At 47.2% G+C, this 18,284-nt stretch overlaps 1 protein-coding gene across 3 annotated transcripts in view; it reads left to right on the top strand.

Moving 5' to 3' along the window:
- Positions 1-16,721, top strand: part of TMOD1 (tropomodulin 1) — a 73,825-nt gene extending 57,104 nt beyond the window's left edge. The window contains exons 6-11 of one of the 3 annotated variants that reach the window (XM_073346054.1): positions 6,758-6,888; positions 9,287-9,394; positions 9,728-9,871; positions 10,716-10,860; positions 13,911-13,975; positions 15,155-15,234. In XM_073346054.1, the coding sequence (XP_073202155.1) occupies positions 6,758-6,888; positions 9,287-9,394; positions 9,728-9,871; positions 10,716-10,860; positions 13,911-13,975 (593 nt within the window). In that variant the 3' untranslated portion in view covers positions 15,155-15,234. Of the gene's footprint in view, positions 1-6,757; positions 6,889-9,286; positions 9,395-9,727; positions 9,872-10,715; positions 10,861-13,910; positions 13,976-15,154 lie in introns of all 3 variants that reach the window. The other 2 variants (XM_073346056.1, XM_073346053.1) reach the window with 2 other exon arrangements.
- The last annotated feature ends 1,563 nt before the right edge of the window (positions 16,722-18,284 follow it).

Here is an 18,284-nt window from a genome sequence, read left to right as displayed (position 1 = left end):
GTTTAATTTATCAATTTGTTTCAAATTGCCCTCTTTCTGAGGCCTTTTCAGAGTTTCTTCGACAAAAGTTATGTCAATGACCAAAAAGCACTATAATAATATTGCTGTTGCATGTTCACACTATGCTTCTTCTATCAGCAGAACACGTCCGTTCTTGGTGCTCTCGCATGGACAGTGAGAGCAGTGCACTGTGGGTAACTATCCCACAGTGCTACTCCCCACCTTATGCTGCTAAGACTTGTGGGTTGGTGGAATGGACCACAGCGCATCATGCGTGTGGGCTTAACATCCCATGATGCATTGCTTTCTGTCCCAGCATTCTATGGGCTTACGGCTTTGGTTCGCAGCTTATTTCAACAACCTTAGTTTGCTGTCTGCCTGCCATCTCTGTGCGAAAGGATGGATCCTGCATTGCTTTCTACTGCTCTGCTAAATGTCATTAACACATCACAGATGGCAATGCAGTTAATCATAAAGTTCCTAACTGAACAGGATTCAGACTTGCCGGACCTGCTGTGTGATGTGGATAGGAGCAACATACGATGACTTGTGGCATTCACAGAGCAGCTGCACACAGTGGACCACCACTTTTGGGCTCGTGAAACTAGCACTGAGTGGTGGGATCGTATCGTCATGCAGGTCTGGGATGACAAGCAGTGGCTACAGAACTTTCAGATGTGGAAAGCCATCTTTCTGGAACTGTGTGTGGAGCTCACCCCAGCCCTGTGGCACAAGGACACCAGAATGAGAGCTGCCCTCTCGGTGAAGAAGTGGGTGGCAATTGCAGTGTGGAAGTTGGTGACTCCAGACTGCTACTGGTCAGTCACAAATCAGTTTGAAGTTGGGAAGTTGACTGTTGGGGCTGCATTAACACAACTGTGCAGGGCCATTAATCGCATCCTGCTGCAAAGGACCGTGACTCTTGGCAACGTGCATGAAATAGTGGACGGCTTTTCAAAAATGGATTTCCCTAAATGCACAGGGGCCATAGAGGGCACACACACCCCAATTTTGGCACCAGGCCACCTTGCAATGGAGTCCGGCAATAGAAAGGGGTATTTCTCCATGGTATTGCAGGCATTTGTGGATCACCGCAGCTGTTCAAACGCTGGATGGTCTGGGAAGGTGCATGATGCACATATTTTCAGGAACACCAGCCTGTACAGAAAGCTGCAGGTGGGGACTTTCTTTCCAGACCAGAAGATTCCAGTGGGAGATGTTGAAATGCCCATAGTGGTCCTGGGAGACCAGCATACCCCTTACTCCCCTGGCTCAAGAAGTCTTACATGGGAAACCGGGATAGCAGTAGGGAGCACTTCAACAAAAGGTGCAGGATGGCTGTGGAATGTGTGTTTGGCAGATTAAAGGCATGTTGGCGATGCCTTTCTGGCAGGTTAGATCTGAATGAGGAGAATATTCCCATGGTCATTGCCGCCTATTGCACTCTGTATAATATTTGTGAGGCTAAGGGTGAAAGGTTTGCTCGGAGGTGGACTGCTGATGCACTGGGCCTGGCAGCTGATTTTGAGCAGCCTAATACCAGGGCTATTCAAGGGGCACAGCGGGGGGCAATTCAAGTCAAGGAAGCTTTGAGACAACACTTTGAGAATGAGAACCAATAATGTATATTTCTATGCTGCAAACTGCAATGCTTCATTAAATCAAGTTTTCTTAAGACGCACCTGTGATGATTCATGATCTAGGATTTCAGTAAGCAAAGGATTAAACTGCTTGTGTATGTCTTGCTGCTGCCTGCTACCTCCGTTTGTAGGACACAAATAAAGAGCAGTTATCTTTCAGATTCTTTGTTTTTACTAAACAAACGATCCACCCACACACAAACGCTCAGTGGGAAAAGAAGGGACCATGGAAGGGCAGACCGTCAGAGCTGTGCATAGGTCCAGCTATCATTTTGAAAACTGTCTGAGGGGGTGGAATGAATGGAAAATGGAGAAATTCCAGAAAGCATAAGGGAATGCATGGGTGGAGTTGAGGGAGGCATGGAAAACCGTTCTGAATGTGCTGCAGGGGAGGGGAGGCACGCATCTGTTGTGACTGCAGTGTTATGAGAAACTTAAGCATCTCTATTTGCTCCTCCATTACTTTTATCATCTGCTTAGTAGCATCCAAGAAAAAGTCCTGATTTTCTTTTCTGTCCTGCCGTTCAATTTCTCTCCACTCTCTGCGTTCCCTTTTTACTGCATCGGAGTATTGCAGGACGTCCTGGAACATGTCCTCCTTGCTCCATCTTAGCCACTTTCTTATCTGGCAGAAGCGCTCCACTGGTGTGTAGGGGGCTCCCCTGAAGGCCATATCTGCAGAAGCACAAGAAACAATACACAGAAGCATGATTGTTAGTTCATGCACAACATTGAATCATTGCAGTTTAGCACACCCCTTGTAACATACCAAGCACTTTCTCACTGCACTTGGCAAGCACATATCTCGGCGAACACGCCAGGCATGGTGAGATTAGCCCAACGGGGGAGGGGCATTCTACCTGGGGTAAACAGCAATGGTGCTTATGAAAGGGTCGTGGTGCAGTGACTAGGGACAATATTGTAAATGCTCCAACACTTTTACCCGGGCAGGGGTCATTGAAGCAGATATCTCACTCCTGAGGGTAACCAAGGAAGCAAGGCTGCAACTGCTGCATGCTTGCAGCTTCCGACTGGTCCCTATGCTGCTCGCCTGTGTGCAGCTTTGGTTTGCACAAGTAATTGCCAAGTTGCGCGGGAAAGTTTCATGCAATGGAGGAAGGAACAAAGCAGCTCTGCCAAGGAACCTCCAGCAGAGGACTACCAAGTACCTCCAGGAAAGTTTCCTAGAGATCTCTCTGGAGGATTCCTGTGAAATCTCAGTGTGCATCAACACACTGTTCCACTGCACTGCTTAGATGCACAGGAAAATGTCCAGCACACAGAAACACAGCCAGCCTTGTACATTTCTATCCTTTCACCTACTTCTGCAGTACACAAAGCAAATGAAAGCTGAACATCATGAGCACCATCAACTCAAAAAAACCACTTACCAAGGGTCTCCTCTCCTGCTTCTTGCTCACCAGAGTGGGAGTGCCAGGACTGGTTAAACCTTTCCGGAGTGGAGAACAGTTCTTGACTGGCCAGCCCACCTAGTGAACCCGCCGTGGGAGCCACATAATTCCCTAACTCCACCTCCTCGTCCATGACTTCATCCTCTGAGTTAGGTCCACTTTCTGCCACCTCCAGCCCCGCCAAAGCATCCATGGGGCTCTTGGCAGTGGAGGTGGGGTCATCACCAAGGATAGCGTCCAACTCCTTACAGAATAGGCAGAAGGCCTTCAGGACAGCACCAGAGCATCAGTTTGCCTTCCTTGCTTTCTGGTATGCCGGCCTCAGCTCCTTTATCTTTGTTCTGCATTGCTCTGTGTCCTGACTGTGTCCCTTTTCACACAAGCCCTGAGAAATCTACCCATAGGTATCAAACTTCCTATGGAGCGCAGCTGCAACTGCATAGCCTCCTCTCCCCAAATACTGAGCAGATCCAAGAGCTCTGCACTGGTCCAAGTGGGAGACAGACCTGGTTTGCAGCATGGAGCCACCATGGTCAGCTGGGAAGAGGCGATGTGAGCTCTCCACGCTGACCAAACAAGAAGTGGAATTTTAAAAATTTGTGTGGCTTTAAATGGGGAGGGGTGGATGGTTGTTTATATGGCTGCAGGGCAGCAGAGTTTGAACTGCTGATCAGAGTGGTCAGGATGGGCATTGTGGGACACCTCCTGGAGGCCAATTAAAGCAATCAAATCAAGTGCGGTATCTACACTGGCACTTTGCTGCTAAAAACCCTGTGTCTCTCGTCGAGATGGCTTTATTTTGTCGCCAAAACTGAAGAGTTTTGTCACCGAAAGTGGCATTGCAGTGTGCACACCTCCACTGTTTTGCTGCCAAAAGCTGCCTTTTGCCGACAAAACTGTAGTGTAGACAAGGCCTTAGTTTTCCAAGACTAGGGTTTTCTTTTTAGTTTCAAGTTAACTGAAGTCTAATGGTCCACCGTTGTCTTTTCTTGGCTGGACAACGGGGGGTACCTGAAGTGAGGCCTTGCCTACACTACACAATTTTGTTGACAAAACTGTGGAGGTGTGGTGTACACACTGCTTTTGGTGGCAAAACTCTGCCGTTTTGCCGACAAACTAAAACCACCTCGACGAGAGGCATAGAGCTTTTTGCAGCAAAAGTAAAGTGATAAAGCATCAGTGTAGACGCTGCCATTCGTTATGTTGACATAACTGGCCTCCCCCAGTATCCCACAGTGCCCACTGTGACCGCTCTGCTCACTGTTTTGAACTTGGCTGCCCTGTATCTAGCTATGCCTGCAAGCGTCCCTCCCCTTGCAAAGCTCCGGGAAGCTCTGACATTCCTCAGCGGTGAGAGTGGAGGCTGTGGGAGAACCTGGAGGGAATCACAGAGCCATTAATGTGGAATCGGCAGGCAGGCAGAGTGGGCTGCTGCCGTGGGGGGAAGAGACTGCTGTGCTGTGCAGAGCCAGGGGCTGGTGTCCCTCTTCCCCCAGGACTGGTTGCTCAGGCTGCTGTCTGAACTTAGAGAAAGCCTTCCGACACACTGTCCTTCAACACACACACTTCCCCAACATACACTGTCTCTCTCTCTCTCACATATTTCTTCCCCCCTCACACACACAACACACACACCACACACACACACATTGTTTCTGTCACTCCTCTCTCTCTCTCTCTCTCTCACACACACACACTCCCTGTCACAGACTCACCCCCTCCTCTCTCCACCACACACTTCAGTTGAAAAGCAGCTGGCAATCTAGTTGGATGCCCCTGGAAGGATGGGATTGAGAAATCTGCATCATGTGACACTGTACCTGCCCCATGAGGCATTGCAAACCTCTCCCAAAGTACCCTGCAGCCAGTTGCACAATGGGATAGCTACCCACAGTGCACTGCTCTCTGTGGCAATGCAAGAGGTGCGAGTGTGGACGTGCTCTGCCGACAAAAGGAGCACAGTGTGGACATGCAGCAGCGGTTTAATTAAAGCGGTATAACTTTTATCGACAAAACTCTGTAGTGTAGAGAAGGCCTCAGTTTCATGTGAACAGCTAGCTAGGGAGGATCCACTCCCTGCTGGGAAGCATACTTGGCGTCGCAGTGCCGGCCATGAGCATACTATTCTATATACATAAATTATATGTATATAGAATAGTAAATTCTATATATAGAACCCCAGTCTGTGTACAAGTCTCATAGTGATCATCAAGTTCAGACCATTTCATAAAAGACTTTACTCGATACGCTTTTATAGTTGCATAAAATCAGTAGATTCAACGTCTTATTCTTTGGGGGTCAGACCCTGTTCTCCCCTTGGGGTGTCAGGACCCTGATTGTCACATGCAGTTACTGGAGTTCTTTGAGATGTTCTCTCTCTGAGTGCTCCTTCCCCTCTACTTTGGAGTCCTTGCCTCTGGCCAGGTTTCGTGGGTGAGAAGGAACTGGGGCAGCGGAGGGGCTGTCCTTCCCGTACGCCCTCAGATTGGGGCACTAGGGTATATACAGCGTAGGCACGGACGCCGCACACTGCTACCACAAATCTCCTATTGAAAGCGCAGAGGTGCACGCATACCTAAAGGGAAGCGCCCGTAGAGAGGGAACTTCTCAAAGAACTCCAGTTACTATACACGTAAGTAACCTCTCCTTATGTTACAGCCAAGATCCAACTGAGATCAGGACCCCTTTGTGCTAGGCACTGTACGTATTTAACCCACTGGTGAGTGTGTGTTGTAGGATGTCGTCTGTGCCAATTCTCAGAGGATATGAGTTGTTACTGCCTCCAGATACAGAGGGGCTTTAGTAGCTTTTAGCGATGGGGGTCCCTTGCCCTCATGTGCCAGCAATGCCTCTTAGCCATGTGCATTGACCAAAACGGACAGTCTCTACGCAAAAGAATAAATGGACGCAAATCAGACATCAGGAATGGTAACATTCAAAAACCAGCAGGAGAACACTTCAGTCTCCCTGGACACTCAATAACAGACTTAAAAGTCGCAATTCTTCAACAAAGAAACTTCAAAAACAGAATCCAACAAGAAACTGCAGAACTGGAATTAATGTTCAAACTGGACACCATTAAATTAGGCCTAAATAAAGACTGGGAGTAGCTGGGTCACTACAAAAACTAATTTCTGCCTGCTGATTCTCTCACCTTCTTGTCAACTGTTTGAAATGGGCCACCTTGATTACATTGGCCTTATTAGCACTACAAAAATGATTTCCCCTCCTTGTCAACTGTTGAAAAAAGCCCACTTCCACCTTAACTGAATTGGCTCGTTAGCACTGACCCCTCCCCCCACGTGGTAAGGCAACTCCCATCTTTTCATGTGCTGTGTATTTATACCTGCCTCTGCATTTTCCACTCCATGCATCTGATGAAGTGGGTTTTAACCCACAAAAGCTTATGCCCAAATAAATTTGTTAATCTCTAAGGTGCCACAAGGACTCCTCCATTGTTTTTGCTAGTACATACGTTGTAAGGGATAGTCCCTGCCTTGACAAATGTACAGTCTAAATAGACAAGACAGACGAAGTTTACTTAAGTGACCTTCTGTCTTCAGTTAGAACCTTCATCAACCAGTTGATTCCTCCTTTCCTCATGTCCTTTTTATGACAGGGAAAAAATAGCCCAAACCTGAGAGTGGCCTAAAGAAAGTGTCTTTCCACCCCATCTGATTTTTTCATGTTGCTTTTTAATTGCAGGTGTGATTAAGCCCACGCAGTATAAACCAGTTCCCGATGAAGAACCCAATTCAACAGATGTAGAAGAAACTTTGGAACGAGTAAAGAACAATGACCCTAAACTCGAGGAAGTCAACCTTAATAATATTAGGGTATTCAGCCTCCCCTTCCTACGACAATTAACACTTCACAGTGAGACAGGATGTGTGCTATCTAGAGGACAAAGGCCAAGCACACCGTGCTGTGCAGGAGAATAGGTTATTGTCACAGCAGGCTGTGTTGGCCATTATTGGCAAAAGGACAAGTTATGGTTAGGGCTAGATTCTGAATTCCTTTCTTATGTAGAAATCAACAGGGCTGCTTGCAGAATAAGGCACCGCTCAACAGAAGTTAGGCATCGGAATCTGGCCTTGACTAGTTTTAGGATGTTTTTGAGGGGATTTCACAGTATGTCATTAGAGCCTACCTACAGTCAGAAAAAAGTGCTTTGGGTTTGCATTGTATTTACAGGGAATCCTAATTGTGCATGTGGCTAGATGTCATGTACAAACACACTGCAAGACTGGCAGAGCAAGGATCTTTCAAAATAATACACACTGAGTCCCTAGGTCAATGTTAGCTGCTTCACTGCAAGAATTTCTTAGTGAAACCCTTGCAGAAAAATTACACAGATGTAACACTAAGGCTGGTAATTTAATTACACAAAAGACAGTGTTTCGCATTGCCCTCTTGTGCTCATGATACTGTATTATCTGCCAAAGGCTGTGTGGCACTGAACAGCGTGGCATGGCTTGCAATGAACGGGCTCGTATAGGTATCTGTGCATGGCCGTGACGCTCAAGCTGCTGTGAGAAACCACCATTCCGCATTCCCTGACCTGGCTGATTAAAATCTAGGCTTTTCTCTGGGCTTTTCTAGCTAAAGCTGACATGCAAAGGACAAGCAAATGTGCTTGTACACTCTTCTGTTTCCCTTAAACCTGCTAAAGGAGAGGGTAAGGCGTTCTAGTCAGGCTGTTAAAAACTTGGTTTCTGTTAACTTCTCTTTAACTCCTGTTGTGGGCAACATGCCTTCATTGCTGTTTTCTTTTTGGGGCTGGGAAAGCGCCCGTGACTGTTTTCTAGTCCAGTCCAACTGTGGAGGGTAAAACCAAATACTCAAGTTAAAACAGGCAGAACTTCCCTCTTCCCTCCCAGCTGTTTCTTTTCCCCACAGACCTCCCATAAAGAAGCAACTCAGGGCACATGCACAGCTCGGCAGGTCACCTTTTAAATGCGCACACGGTACCGAATGCACACACGCCAGCTGCTTGATGATGGCTCCCACGCCTGCCTGCACCCTCTATGTGCGTTGGAGGGTGTTGTGTTCAGATACATGCAGATGAGGTTCCTGTGTGTGCAGTTAGTGCTGGTGCCGTTAACGCCATGTGCACAGTCCTTAAACCCTGGCACCTGTGCACAGCCAGCCAGCTGCAACTGTCCATAGATAAGGTACTGCATTTTCAGAAGTGACTTGTGACGTGGGGTGCAACTTGAGACCCCTGGAGAGGAGCCTGACTCACAGGTGGCAGGGGCTCAGCACCTGTGAAAACCTCGAGGTGTCTCTAGTTGGACTAAAGATTTGGCGTGCCACTTTTGAAAACCTGGGCCAAAGATACATGACTGCATTATTCACAGATGGGCTTACGGGTAGTGGTGGTAAGGCCATATCATGCCAGCTGATCCCAGGGAAGCACTCCTCGTTGAGGACTATGGAAATAGTCAGTTTGAAATTTTAAAGAGTCCCTTGGAAGTTATCAGAGTCTGAAAAGAGTTTGTCAAGTATTGAACAGGAAAGAAATACTCTTGGCTGGTGAGAGCTCAGAACAGGCACACAGATGTTTGTCAAACTCTCCTAGTTCTCCCCCAAAAGTTACCAGTGACGGAGGGAGAGAGAAGAGTGGGCCTGATTCTGAGAGTTGAGGATGAGCTGCTTAGCTGTCAGGGTCAGGCTGTGATCCTGCAAGTGGATCCTTGCAGGCATAAGCGCCATGCAGGCCTGCACGCTAGATCGAGGCCTGAGGAGGGCAATTATTTCCCAGCCATGACTTGGCTGTGGCTGGTGCAGTGATATAGCACTGTTAGAACTTGTGTACACCCAGGGCTTTACCTACTCAAAGCACTCTGTAAACCTCAGCTACGTAAAGCCCCACACTGCCCAGGGAGGTGAGCAGGTGAGTACTGGCCCCATCTGCCAAGTGGGGAGCCCAAAATGCGCTGAGGTGACTTGCCCAAATCCAGGCAGCGAGTGAGGGGCAGCGCTGGGATCAGAGTGGAGGCATTCCCGTGCTGCTTGGGCCATGCTGACCATTTCAAGCACTACTGTACAATCTAGGTTCAGCTTTCTGTCCCCTCCTGAATATCCAGTTGTGCCATTTCCACTGTACAGAAAGCTGCTTGTATTTCGTACACACACTGCATGCTCCTTTATACAATATTTTTTTAAGGAGTGTACCAGGAATCTGGATAAGGATGACTGACTAATGCACCTTTCCGGGCCTTCTTTTTGCAGAATATTCCCATACCAACTTTAAAAGCATACGCTGAAGCACTGAAGAATAATTCCTATGTAAAGAAGTTAAGCATAGTAGGAACAAGAAGCAATGACCCGGTAGCCTATGTAAGTACCATACCATGCTGTGTGTGATGACAGGCTAATGGCTGGGGGACGGTGGTTAGTGGAATTGTTTTCTTGCGAGAGTGATTGTTTAAAGCAACCTGAAAAGGGGAAAAAATTGTGGTGCCCTTTTTTGTACTTTTATATTGTATGAAAAATGCCAGAGATGGGAAACTGAGGCATGGAGAGACTAAGTGACTTGACCAAGGTGTCACAGGCAGTCTGTGGAGAAGCAGGGGCTTGAACTCAGGTCTCCAGCATCCCAGGCGAGTGCACTGGGCCACTCTTCCTATTCTTTATTATTCAATACTAACACTCTCCCCTTCGTGACTGCAGGCACTGGCAGAAATGTTAAAAGCCAATGGTGTATTGAAGAGCTTGAATGTGGAATCCAACTTCATTTCTGGGTCCGGGATCCTGGCTCTGATCGAAGCACTCCAGCACAATACTTCACTGATCGAGCTCAAAATTGACAACCAGGTAAAACAAATCCCAACTTGACCTCTTAAATTGAATAAAAATGGTTTTGTTGGGAGGCCTTGTATCAGAAAACGTGGGGTTTGGCTCACCTGATATTTTCTGGACAATCACTCTAAAAAAACCAACTGGTGGGGGGGATAGGGAGAAGTCTGTGTAGTGGGCTTCACAAGTGGCTAGCCCACATAGAGGATTACTGCCAGCTAATGGAGTAACTCCCTTAGGCCGAGCGGTAGAGCACTGTGCTGAAGGTTCTGGGTCCATACCCTGCTGATTGCCTGTGGTTTTGGGCCTTGTGTACATAGTCAAAACTACACAAGGTTTCTCTGATGATTCAGTATTAGTCAGCCAACAAATGACAAGATAATTTAGGGCCTGATCTTTCAAGCTGCCCATTTGCATGGAGCACTTGATGGACTGGACCCTCCATAAATGGAAACAAAATCCTGCAGGCTTCATCCAGTGCCCTTGTGCCATCATTTGTAATCCTCTGCGGAGAGCCTTTTGGAGAACTAGGCTCCTAGCTTTTTTCTGAAGAAAGCAGGTTGGGACTTTTTTACAGCAATAAAACAGATGTCTGAAAAGCTGGAAAGCCCAGGATCCAAACACTGGAGATCCGTGGGCATGCCAAGGTGAGCGATGGACCCAGATTCGGTAGCTCGCCCCGATCTCCGCTGAGTTTGCTGTCTCCAGAAGGCTGGGCAGTGGTGGGGGAAGGCCTGTGCAATGTTTGCTGGTACTGATGAGATGTACTGTGGAGTCAGCAGGAGGCAGTCCAGGGATCAAAGACCAAAATAACAGGGCAGCCCTCAGTTGTAACCTGCTTTTCCATTATCTTTTAATAAAGAGCCAGCCGCTGGGCAACAAGGTGGAAATGGAGATTGCAAACATGTTAGAAAAAAATAGCTCCCTTTTGAAGTTCGGGTATCACTTTACACAGCAAGGTCCCCGGCTTCGTGCATCTAACGCCATGATGAACAACAACGACCTGGGTGAGTCTGCCTACACGCCTGCTTGCATGCATTCTTCCATGCTCCCCATAGTCCATGGTGCTGGCGCTCCCCTGCGGTGTGCTTGTCAGGAATTCCCATCAGCTGTGAATGTAGCGGGTGCGTATTTCCCCTCCTGCTCTCTGGTGGGCACATTGACCGAGACTCTATGTAAATACATCTCAAGGAAATAAACAAGTCAGGAGAAATTTCACTTGAATTAGGAAAGCACCCGTTTGAATCGGAAGGGGCTGGTGCCAGTTCCATTCAGCCATTGGGGCTGGCGGTGGAGTAAAGCGCTACTCAGTGTGAGTAAGACAATCGGCTTCTGGCCCAGAGTAAGATGCTGTGTAGGGCAAGGGTGGCAGAATCTGGCCTTAACCAAACAGGGTCTCCCGTGATACTCAGAGGCAGTGAGCTCTAGTGCTGGGGAGTTTGGCATTTCCATGTCCTTTGTTAAGCCGTAGTTGGCAGAGTTAGTGCTGGGAAGCCCGGGCTGCTGCTGGCATGAACTGGATCAGCAGAGCCCTTCGCTTTCCTGGGCTGCCGCCCTTTCACAGACACTGCTTCCATCCCCGCTTTAATGGGGAAAAGACAAGCAGAAGAGTCAAGCTCTGAAGACTGACAAGTTTGGCCCCTGCCTTTGAACAAATCAGGTCTGTTGTTAGTTGTGTTCAGGGGTACAAGGCCAAATTCTGTTCCCAGTTCTATCTGGGCGCCCCAACTGAAGTTAACAGAGCTGCGTGCGATGACAGTACTTCTCACTGATGGGTGCGGTGCTGTAAGCATTCGCTGATGGACGGTTGCTTGGTGACAGCCTCACATGCTGCACTGGAAGACTACCCAGTGGAGCCTGTTGGGACCTGAGAACAGACCTAATTTCCAGAGATCTTACCCGTGGAGGAAATTAACATATAGCTCCCTAGACAGACTGGCTAAGAGGAAGTGCCTGGTGAAAGATTTACCATATAAGTGTCTGCCCTGAATAAACAGCAATAATCTGGAGCCGTATATTTTGCTCTTAACGTGGTTTTCCAGCACAGTCTAACCATTTTGTGTCCTTTATGACATGAGTCTACTTCAATTTAAAAAGCTATTGAATTAGCGTACCTCTAAATGAGACTAAGGAACTGCTGTGCTGAAAAGCACTGACTTATGACTTGGTGCTCTCTGTTCCATGCAGATGTCTGTGTATTACTGCGCGTGCGTGCGTGCGTGTTCAACCTGTTGAGGTTTTTAAACCAATGGACTGGATTTTGTCTCCAGCTAGTCTGCTGTTCTCATGGCAGTGTAATAATACATTGCATTTACACAGAATACTCCTGGGGGGGATTCTGCACCAAAGAAATGAAAATTCAGCGCACAATATTTTAAAATTCTGTAAAAATTTTGCATATTTTATTTGTCAAAATAACCCAGTATAATCACACCAGTTTCAATTATTTTGGTAATTTATTTCAAAATACGTCAGCAATTATGTCTGTGACAATACAGACAACAAAAAAGATTGAGGAAATGTTTTTTTGACAAATAGATTCCTTACGAGGCATATTAATACAGAACTCTGAGTAATAATTCATTTAAACTTTGGGTTTCCCACTCGTCAGATGGGGCCAATACTCACCTGCTCACCTCCCTGGGCAGTGTGGGGCTTTATGTAGCTGAGGTTTACAGAGTGCTCTGAGTAGGTAAAGCACTGGGTGTATACGAGTTCTAATGTATCTATATATATCTAATATATCACTGCACCAGCCACAGCCAAGTCATGGCTAGGAAATAAATGCCCTCCTCAGGCCTGGATTAATCTAAATGCATTTCCTGCAGCCCTTAGAAGCAATGTAAAGGTTTGTGGGAGTCAGGGGTAATGGAGGAGCTGAGGGACAGGGAAGTAATTGCGAGGAAGGAGCCTGGGAGTGAGCCTGGAGGGTTCTTGGGTGTGGGTGGGAGAAGTATGGAACAGGTTATTTTGCGGGGCAGGGAGGGATTGTTAGGGAGCCCTCCCCCATGCAGACCCTGGCTGACCCCTAGCTTCTCCCATTCAGTCAGGTTCATCTGCCCCTGTCCCCATGTGTCCCTGAACCCTCCCATCCCTACGTATCCTTGCACACCCACTCAGGCACCCCTCCTCCCCCCAACCCCATGTGTCCTTGCACCCTCCTACCCTATCCCCATCTGTCCCTGCACCCCTTCGCCCCATCCCCATGTGTTCCTGCACCCCCACTCCCATTCAGCTCCCGCCCCAGTCTGTCCCCACCACTAGCCCTTCTGAATCCCAGTCTGTGACCTCTCCAAACAGCTCCACACTGTCTGTCCCCCCCAAATGCCATGCCTTCTGACCTGGCCCCACGGGCAGAGCGCTGTGAGGAAGGCAGCCTCTTCTCTTCCCTATCCGCAGCTGGGGCTGGCCCGGGAGTGGCTGCTCTCTGTTCTGGCACCACAGCGGCCCATGGTGGGCAAAAGGCATAACGGCAGCACCTGTCCAGCAGAATGGATTTTCTGCAGAAAGAGAGCTCCGCATGGCACATGAATTATGTATGTGTGCAGTGGTGCAGAATTTCCTCAGGAGCAACAGAACCTTACACCTCGGAGTGCTTCCAAATTGTGGCTCTGATTCTGCAGACACTTAAGCGTGTGCATACCTTTATACACATGAGGTGTCCTGTGGGACTACTTGCATGCATAAATGCACACACAATTCCCCAACACAACTAATTTCCCCCTTTGTGCATGTGCATTTCACCTCAAATTAAGAGTTTCTTGGCATGGCACAGTGCAAGGAGGATTTTCTCTGGAACTAGAAAATGGATAAAAGCCACAATTTCAACTAGAAAGTCACTGCTCACTGACTCTCGGATCAGAGTTGGTTTTCATGAACTTGGAATGTATGCGCGTCACCACGTTACTCATAAAAAAGGCATTACATTTAATTTGTCACTCCTGCTTCTTTTTGGTTGAGAAGTTGGTGACTTTACCTGTCATGCAGCTGTTGTATACTTTGCCTCCTTGATCATGAGAACTGTACAGAAGATATCTGATTTGGATCTTGTTTGCAGCTCGTATACGTCGCTCTGATGGCCCCTGGCATAACTTCTCAGCTCTGCAACTGGACGATGTATAAGTACAGACAGAATTTTTTCCCTACTGGCAATAGCTCTCTATCTGTGCTCCACGACTTGTGCTCTCAGCTGCCACCACCTGACTCAACTCAGACTTGGTTTTACTCTCTCTAGCTTCTGTTTTACTGCTCTTGGCTCAGCTGCAGGTGATACGTTGTATGATCTAGCACGTTAGATGGAAGGCTTTTTACATTCATCCTATGAGCTAATTTCTGCATTCTCCCTTTTCTGGCTGCTTTTTCTTTCCCTCTGTATTTACTTCAAATATATAAACTGTGTATGTATCCAGTTTAAACACCTTCTCTGAAAATGCTCACTAAAGTGTGGAGGAGCAGAAAAACACAGCTCAGAGATTAATGAGGGAAAACCTGTTTTGGCAAGGGCACTTTTTCTGAGGTAGGAAGGCCTTTATTAAGCTATACAGAAGCAGTAAAAGATAAGAACTGGATAAGAAGCCATACTCTCCTTGCGCAGCTGCAGGTGTTCACCAGCTATTCTCTACCTGCCTCTTATATGCTGATCATTACCTGATGAGAAGCAATCAGGGAGAGATGTAATTGAGCTACCAAACTCTTGTTTAACAGAACCCTGTGAGCTCTGTCCCCATTTGAAGCTGATGACAGTTACTTCAATTTTTGAGCTCTTTTTTAAATGATGTAGATTTTTAAATTGATGTTAAAGACCCTGGTCTGTGTTCTCAAGGTCACACATCAACTTTAATAGAAGAGATGAGGCTAAATCCCCTGGACTGCTTTGAAAATCTCAACCCTGACTCAATGGATGGCAGCTGAAGCCAAATGCATTCAAATTAAAAATTAGGCACAAATTTTTAACGAGGGTGATTAACTACTGGAACAAACACCCACGGGAAGTGGTGGATTTTCCATCTCTTGATGTCTTCTGATCAAGACTGGATGCCTTTCTGGAAGAGATGCTTTAGCCAAACACACATTGTTGGGCTCAATGCGGGCGTAACTGGGTGAAATTCTCTTGCTTGTGCTATACAGGAGGTCAGGCTAGCTTATCTAGTTATCCCTTCTGGCCTTAAAATCTATGGAAAACCCCCCCAAACTTTTCCCCTCACATAGTTTAAAACCAGAACAAAACTCATCTGTGGATATACCCACTATCCGCGTGTGCAGCGTCTGCCTTGACTGACCCTTGTTCCTGTTCTTTTTCAGTGAGGAAGAGGAGACTTGCAGACTTGAATGGGCCTTTCTATCCCAAGTGCCGAACTGGGGTGTAGTTCCCGGCTGTGAGGCTTGCGCCTGGTGGTTTGTGCTATACCCTGGAAATCCGAAGGCAAAGTGCCTGCACAAAACGTCTGTGGTGCCTCAGTTCTGTGTTGCATAATTATGCACTAAAGGTTTAAATTAACTAGTGATTGTAGGTGACGATTTGATCAAATATGACTAATGATGTTTTCTTTAGTCAAGCTGAGTCAATCCAGTTACGAGTTGCCAATTTTAAGCAGTCTCGGTTTAGAATACATCACAGCACAAATGTGACTGTTAATTCACCTATGACTTAATTTCTCTTAGGATTTCCTGTGTGGTGTTTCAGATATATTTAGGATGTGTTATGCATGATTGGAAAAATTACTGCTCTACACAAGTTGCATAGGTATTTAAAAAAATATTTTTTCAACTTGCTTTCCTGTTTGACAAGCATTTCTACTCTCCCACCACATTGCTACTATCCCTTTTAAGGACTTGTAAATTACAATTAATTACCAACATTTGCTGACTTTATTTGCAGACAGGATGTCAAAACCACCCATATTTTTTCCCAAAAAGAATTCATGTCTTTTTTACTCCCCCCGCGCCCAAATGAAAAGAACGTAAGGCCACTGATTATAAAGTAATGGCTCCATAAAAACAGAGTAGTAGGTATTAGATGGGACGTTAAAATCTTCTTCTCTCCTTTCCCATGGATATGTAAAACCATTGCTTTAAGAGATTAGGAACGAAATCCTGACTTCACTGAAGTCAGGAGCAAACTCTCATCGATTTCCCCCTGAATTTTCTCTTGGAAATGTGCCCCATGTGCTTTTACTCAGTCTGGTAATGAGCGTGCTGGAGCCCTCACTTGTAATTCTGGTTTTCTGGCTGGATGACCATTTTATTTATCTGCAAAACTTCTTGTTCTGCTAGAAATTTTATTTTACCAACAACCTAAATTTCTGAGTAGGGCACCCTAATAAAGAAATTACTTGAAAATACCCTGCCTGGGAATCCATGTAGTCCAGGATGCCATTTGAGTAGAGTTGCATAAACACACCAGGCAATTGGGTTTGTGTGGTGATAAAAACCCACTGCCTTTCTAGGGAGGAATTTCCAGCAGCCACATGCAGCCTTTGATCATGCAGTGGGTTCCTCACCTGCAGGCCATTTATACCCACACCAACTCCCATTGACTCCAGTGGGAGCCTGGTCTGCACAGCGTGAAGTCTGCCCATGCAGAGCCATTGCCAGAGGGGGGCCTTTGTTTATACCCCTAAAGAATCCATCCTAGCAATCTTTTTCACGTAATAAACAACCTTCTGCCTGCTGCTGTTCCCAGTGGAGTTCTGCAGTCTGTGCATTGTGTAATACAGCAAAACTGCCACTAATTTCAACAGAATTTTTGCATGAATCCAGGATTCAGGCTTTGGCCCTGATTTGCTCTCTGAATATTACACTTTAACCTTGAGTGGGAAATACAAACACGTTTGATTGTTGTAATAAATGTGTCAGAAATGACAAATAAAAGGTGTCAGTGCAATTTTTTGTAAAATCCCATACAAAAGATTAGAAAATCCTGAAAAACCAGAAAGGGGCATGATTAGCATAATGCCAGATGGACAGCGCTATTCCCACCCGACACCTCCCAAAGGCTTTAGAAAAATCAATGGAAACATCCGTCCAGATTCCACTTGATAGCTACCGGCAGAGTTTTCTGCTCAGATTTGCCCAGAACTAACTCGGCATCTGTGTCTGCTCTTCCACTGACTCAGAGGAATGGAAATTGTTCTCCCCCTGTTAAATGCTGCTTGCCCTGATGCCCATGGGGAACCTGGGTCTGTGGGGACAATGCAGAATGCTCTGAAGGGGACCCTGATGTGAAGACCTGAGAGGATTTTACCCTACGTGAAAATAAAATAGTCCTTAAAAAAAGCAATAACCTTTCCCTTTTTCATGCTGTAGTAGCATCTAAACTCCCCTGGCAGTTGAAACATATTGTGGGATGACTTTTTTGAAAGTCACACTCATGCTGGTGAGCCCTCACTTGCTGCGTGGTGACTGTGCTGGGATTACATGGGTAAGTGAGCAAGCACTTACCAAGTAGAGCAAGGACTGGCACAGTTGCCTGGGGAGAAGCATCAGGCTCTGTACCAGCTGTCCTGTCGAGCTGTGATAACGATGAAGGGTCACGAGCTCTTGAGGAAAAGGGGATTCCCTCCCGACAGTGAGCACCATGCCTGCTAGTGCGCAGACTCTCCTGCGTGGAACTGCTGAGACATGGAACTAATGTACCGCCTCAGAGAAGTCACAGCAGTTGTGCTGAGTCAGCTGAACGTCGAGTCGGCCTTTCAAGTTGTGTCAGAGTGGTTCTTGGGGCGTAGCTAACAAAGACCAGCACATGGCCAGACCCCAGGGGTTGCCTACTCACTAACCCTTAGAATATGGAGGACATGGAGTGTACTTGCCTTCTATGCTGGAAATGAGTGAAATAGTCATGGGGGCAGCTGCCCCCTCTTACCTCCTGCTCCCTCCCCTTCCAGAACAGCAAACCACCCCAGTCTCCTGCTCCTCCTCCACAAAGCACTGGAACCACCTCACCCCTGGCATAAAGGAGCCTATTGCTTCTCCTGCCTTGTAGCAGGTCTGAGCCTACGTCCTACTCGGCACTGGTCCAGCCTCCTTAGCCACTGCCTGCCCACCTGGCCATCCCACCCCCGGCATGGGTAATGGGGAGACTTTCTCAACACTAGGGGAGCAGGACCCAGTGGGGTTTGGGGGTAAAGCCCCTCCTAGGGGCCAGAAACTCTCCGTAGACCAGCACCTTGCTAGCAGGCTGCTTGCTTAGGAATGAGCTGAAACCCAGCTGCCATTCACTGGGGCACTAACAGGTTTCCAAAGGGTTAAGAGCAGCCCACGCCCTGATGAAGAGTGCTTATACAGCTCTGTGGCAGCATCAAGGATGACGTGTCACCCTGTCATATTTAGAAGTTCATGCTAACATGCAGTTGACACCGTTTCCCATTCTGTACTGAAAACGGACCTGGCCAGGGCCTTTCATGGGGGTTACAGGACGGTAATTTAGGCGGTA

This window comes from Lepidochelys kempii, chromosome 5, assembly GCF_965140285.1.
Source record: "Lepidochelys kempii isolate rLepKem1 chromosome 5, rLepKem1.hap1, whole genome shotgun sequence".
NCBI lineage: Eukaryota > Metazoa > Chordata > Testudines > Cheloniidae > Lepidochelys > Lepidochelys kempii.
Note: the sequence above shows the minus strand (reverse complement) of the source record. Positions and strands in the feature narration are given on the sequence as shown.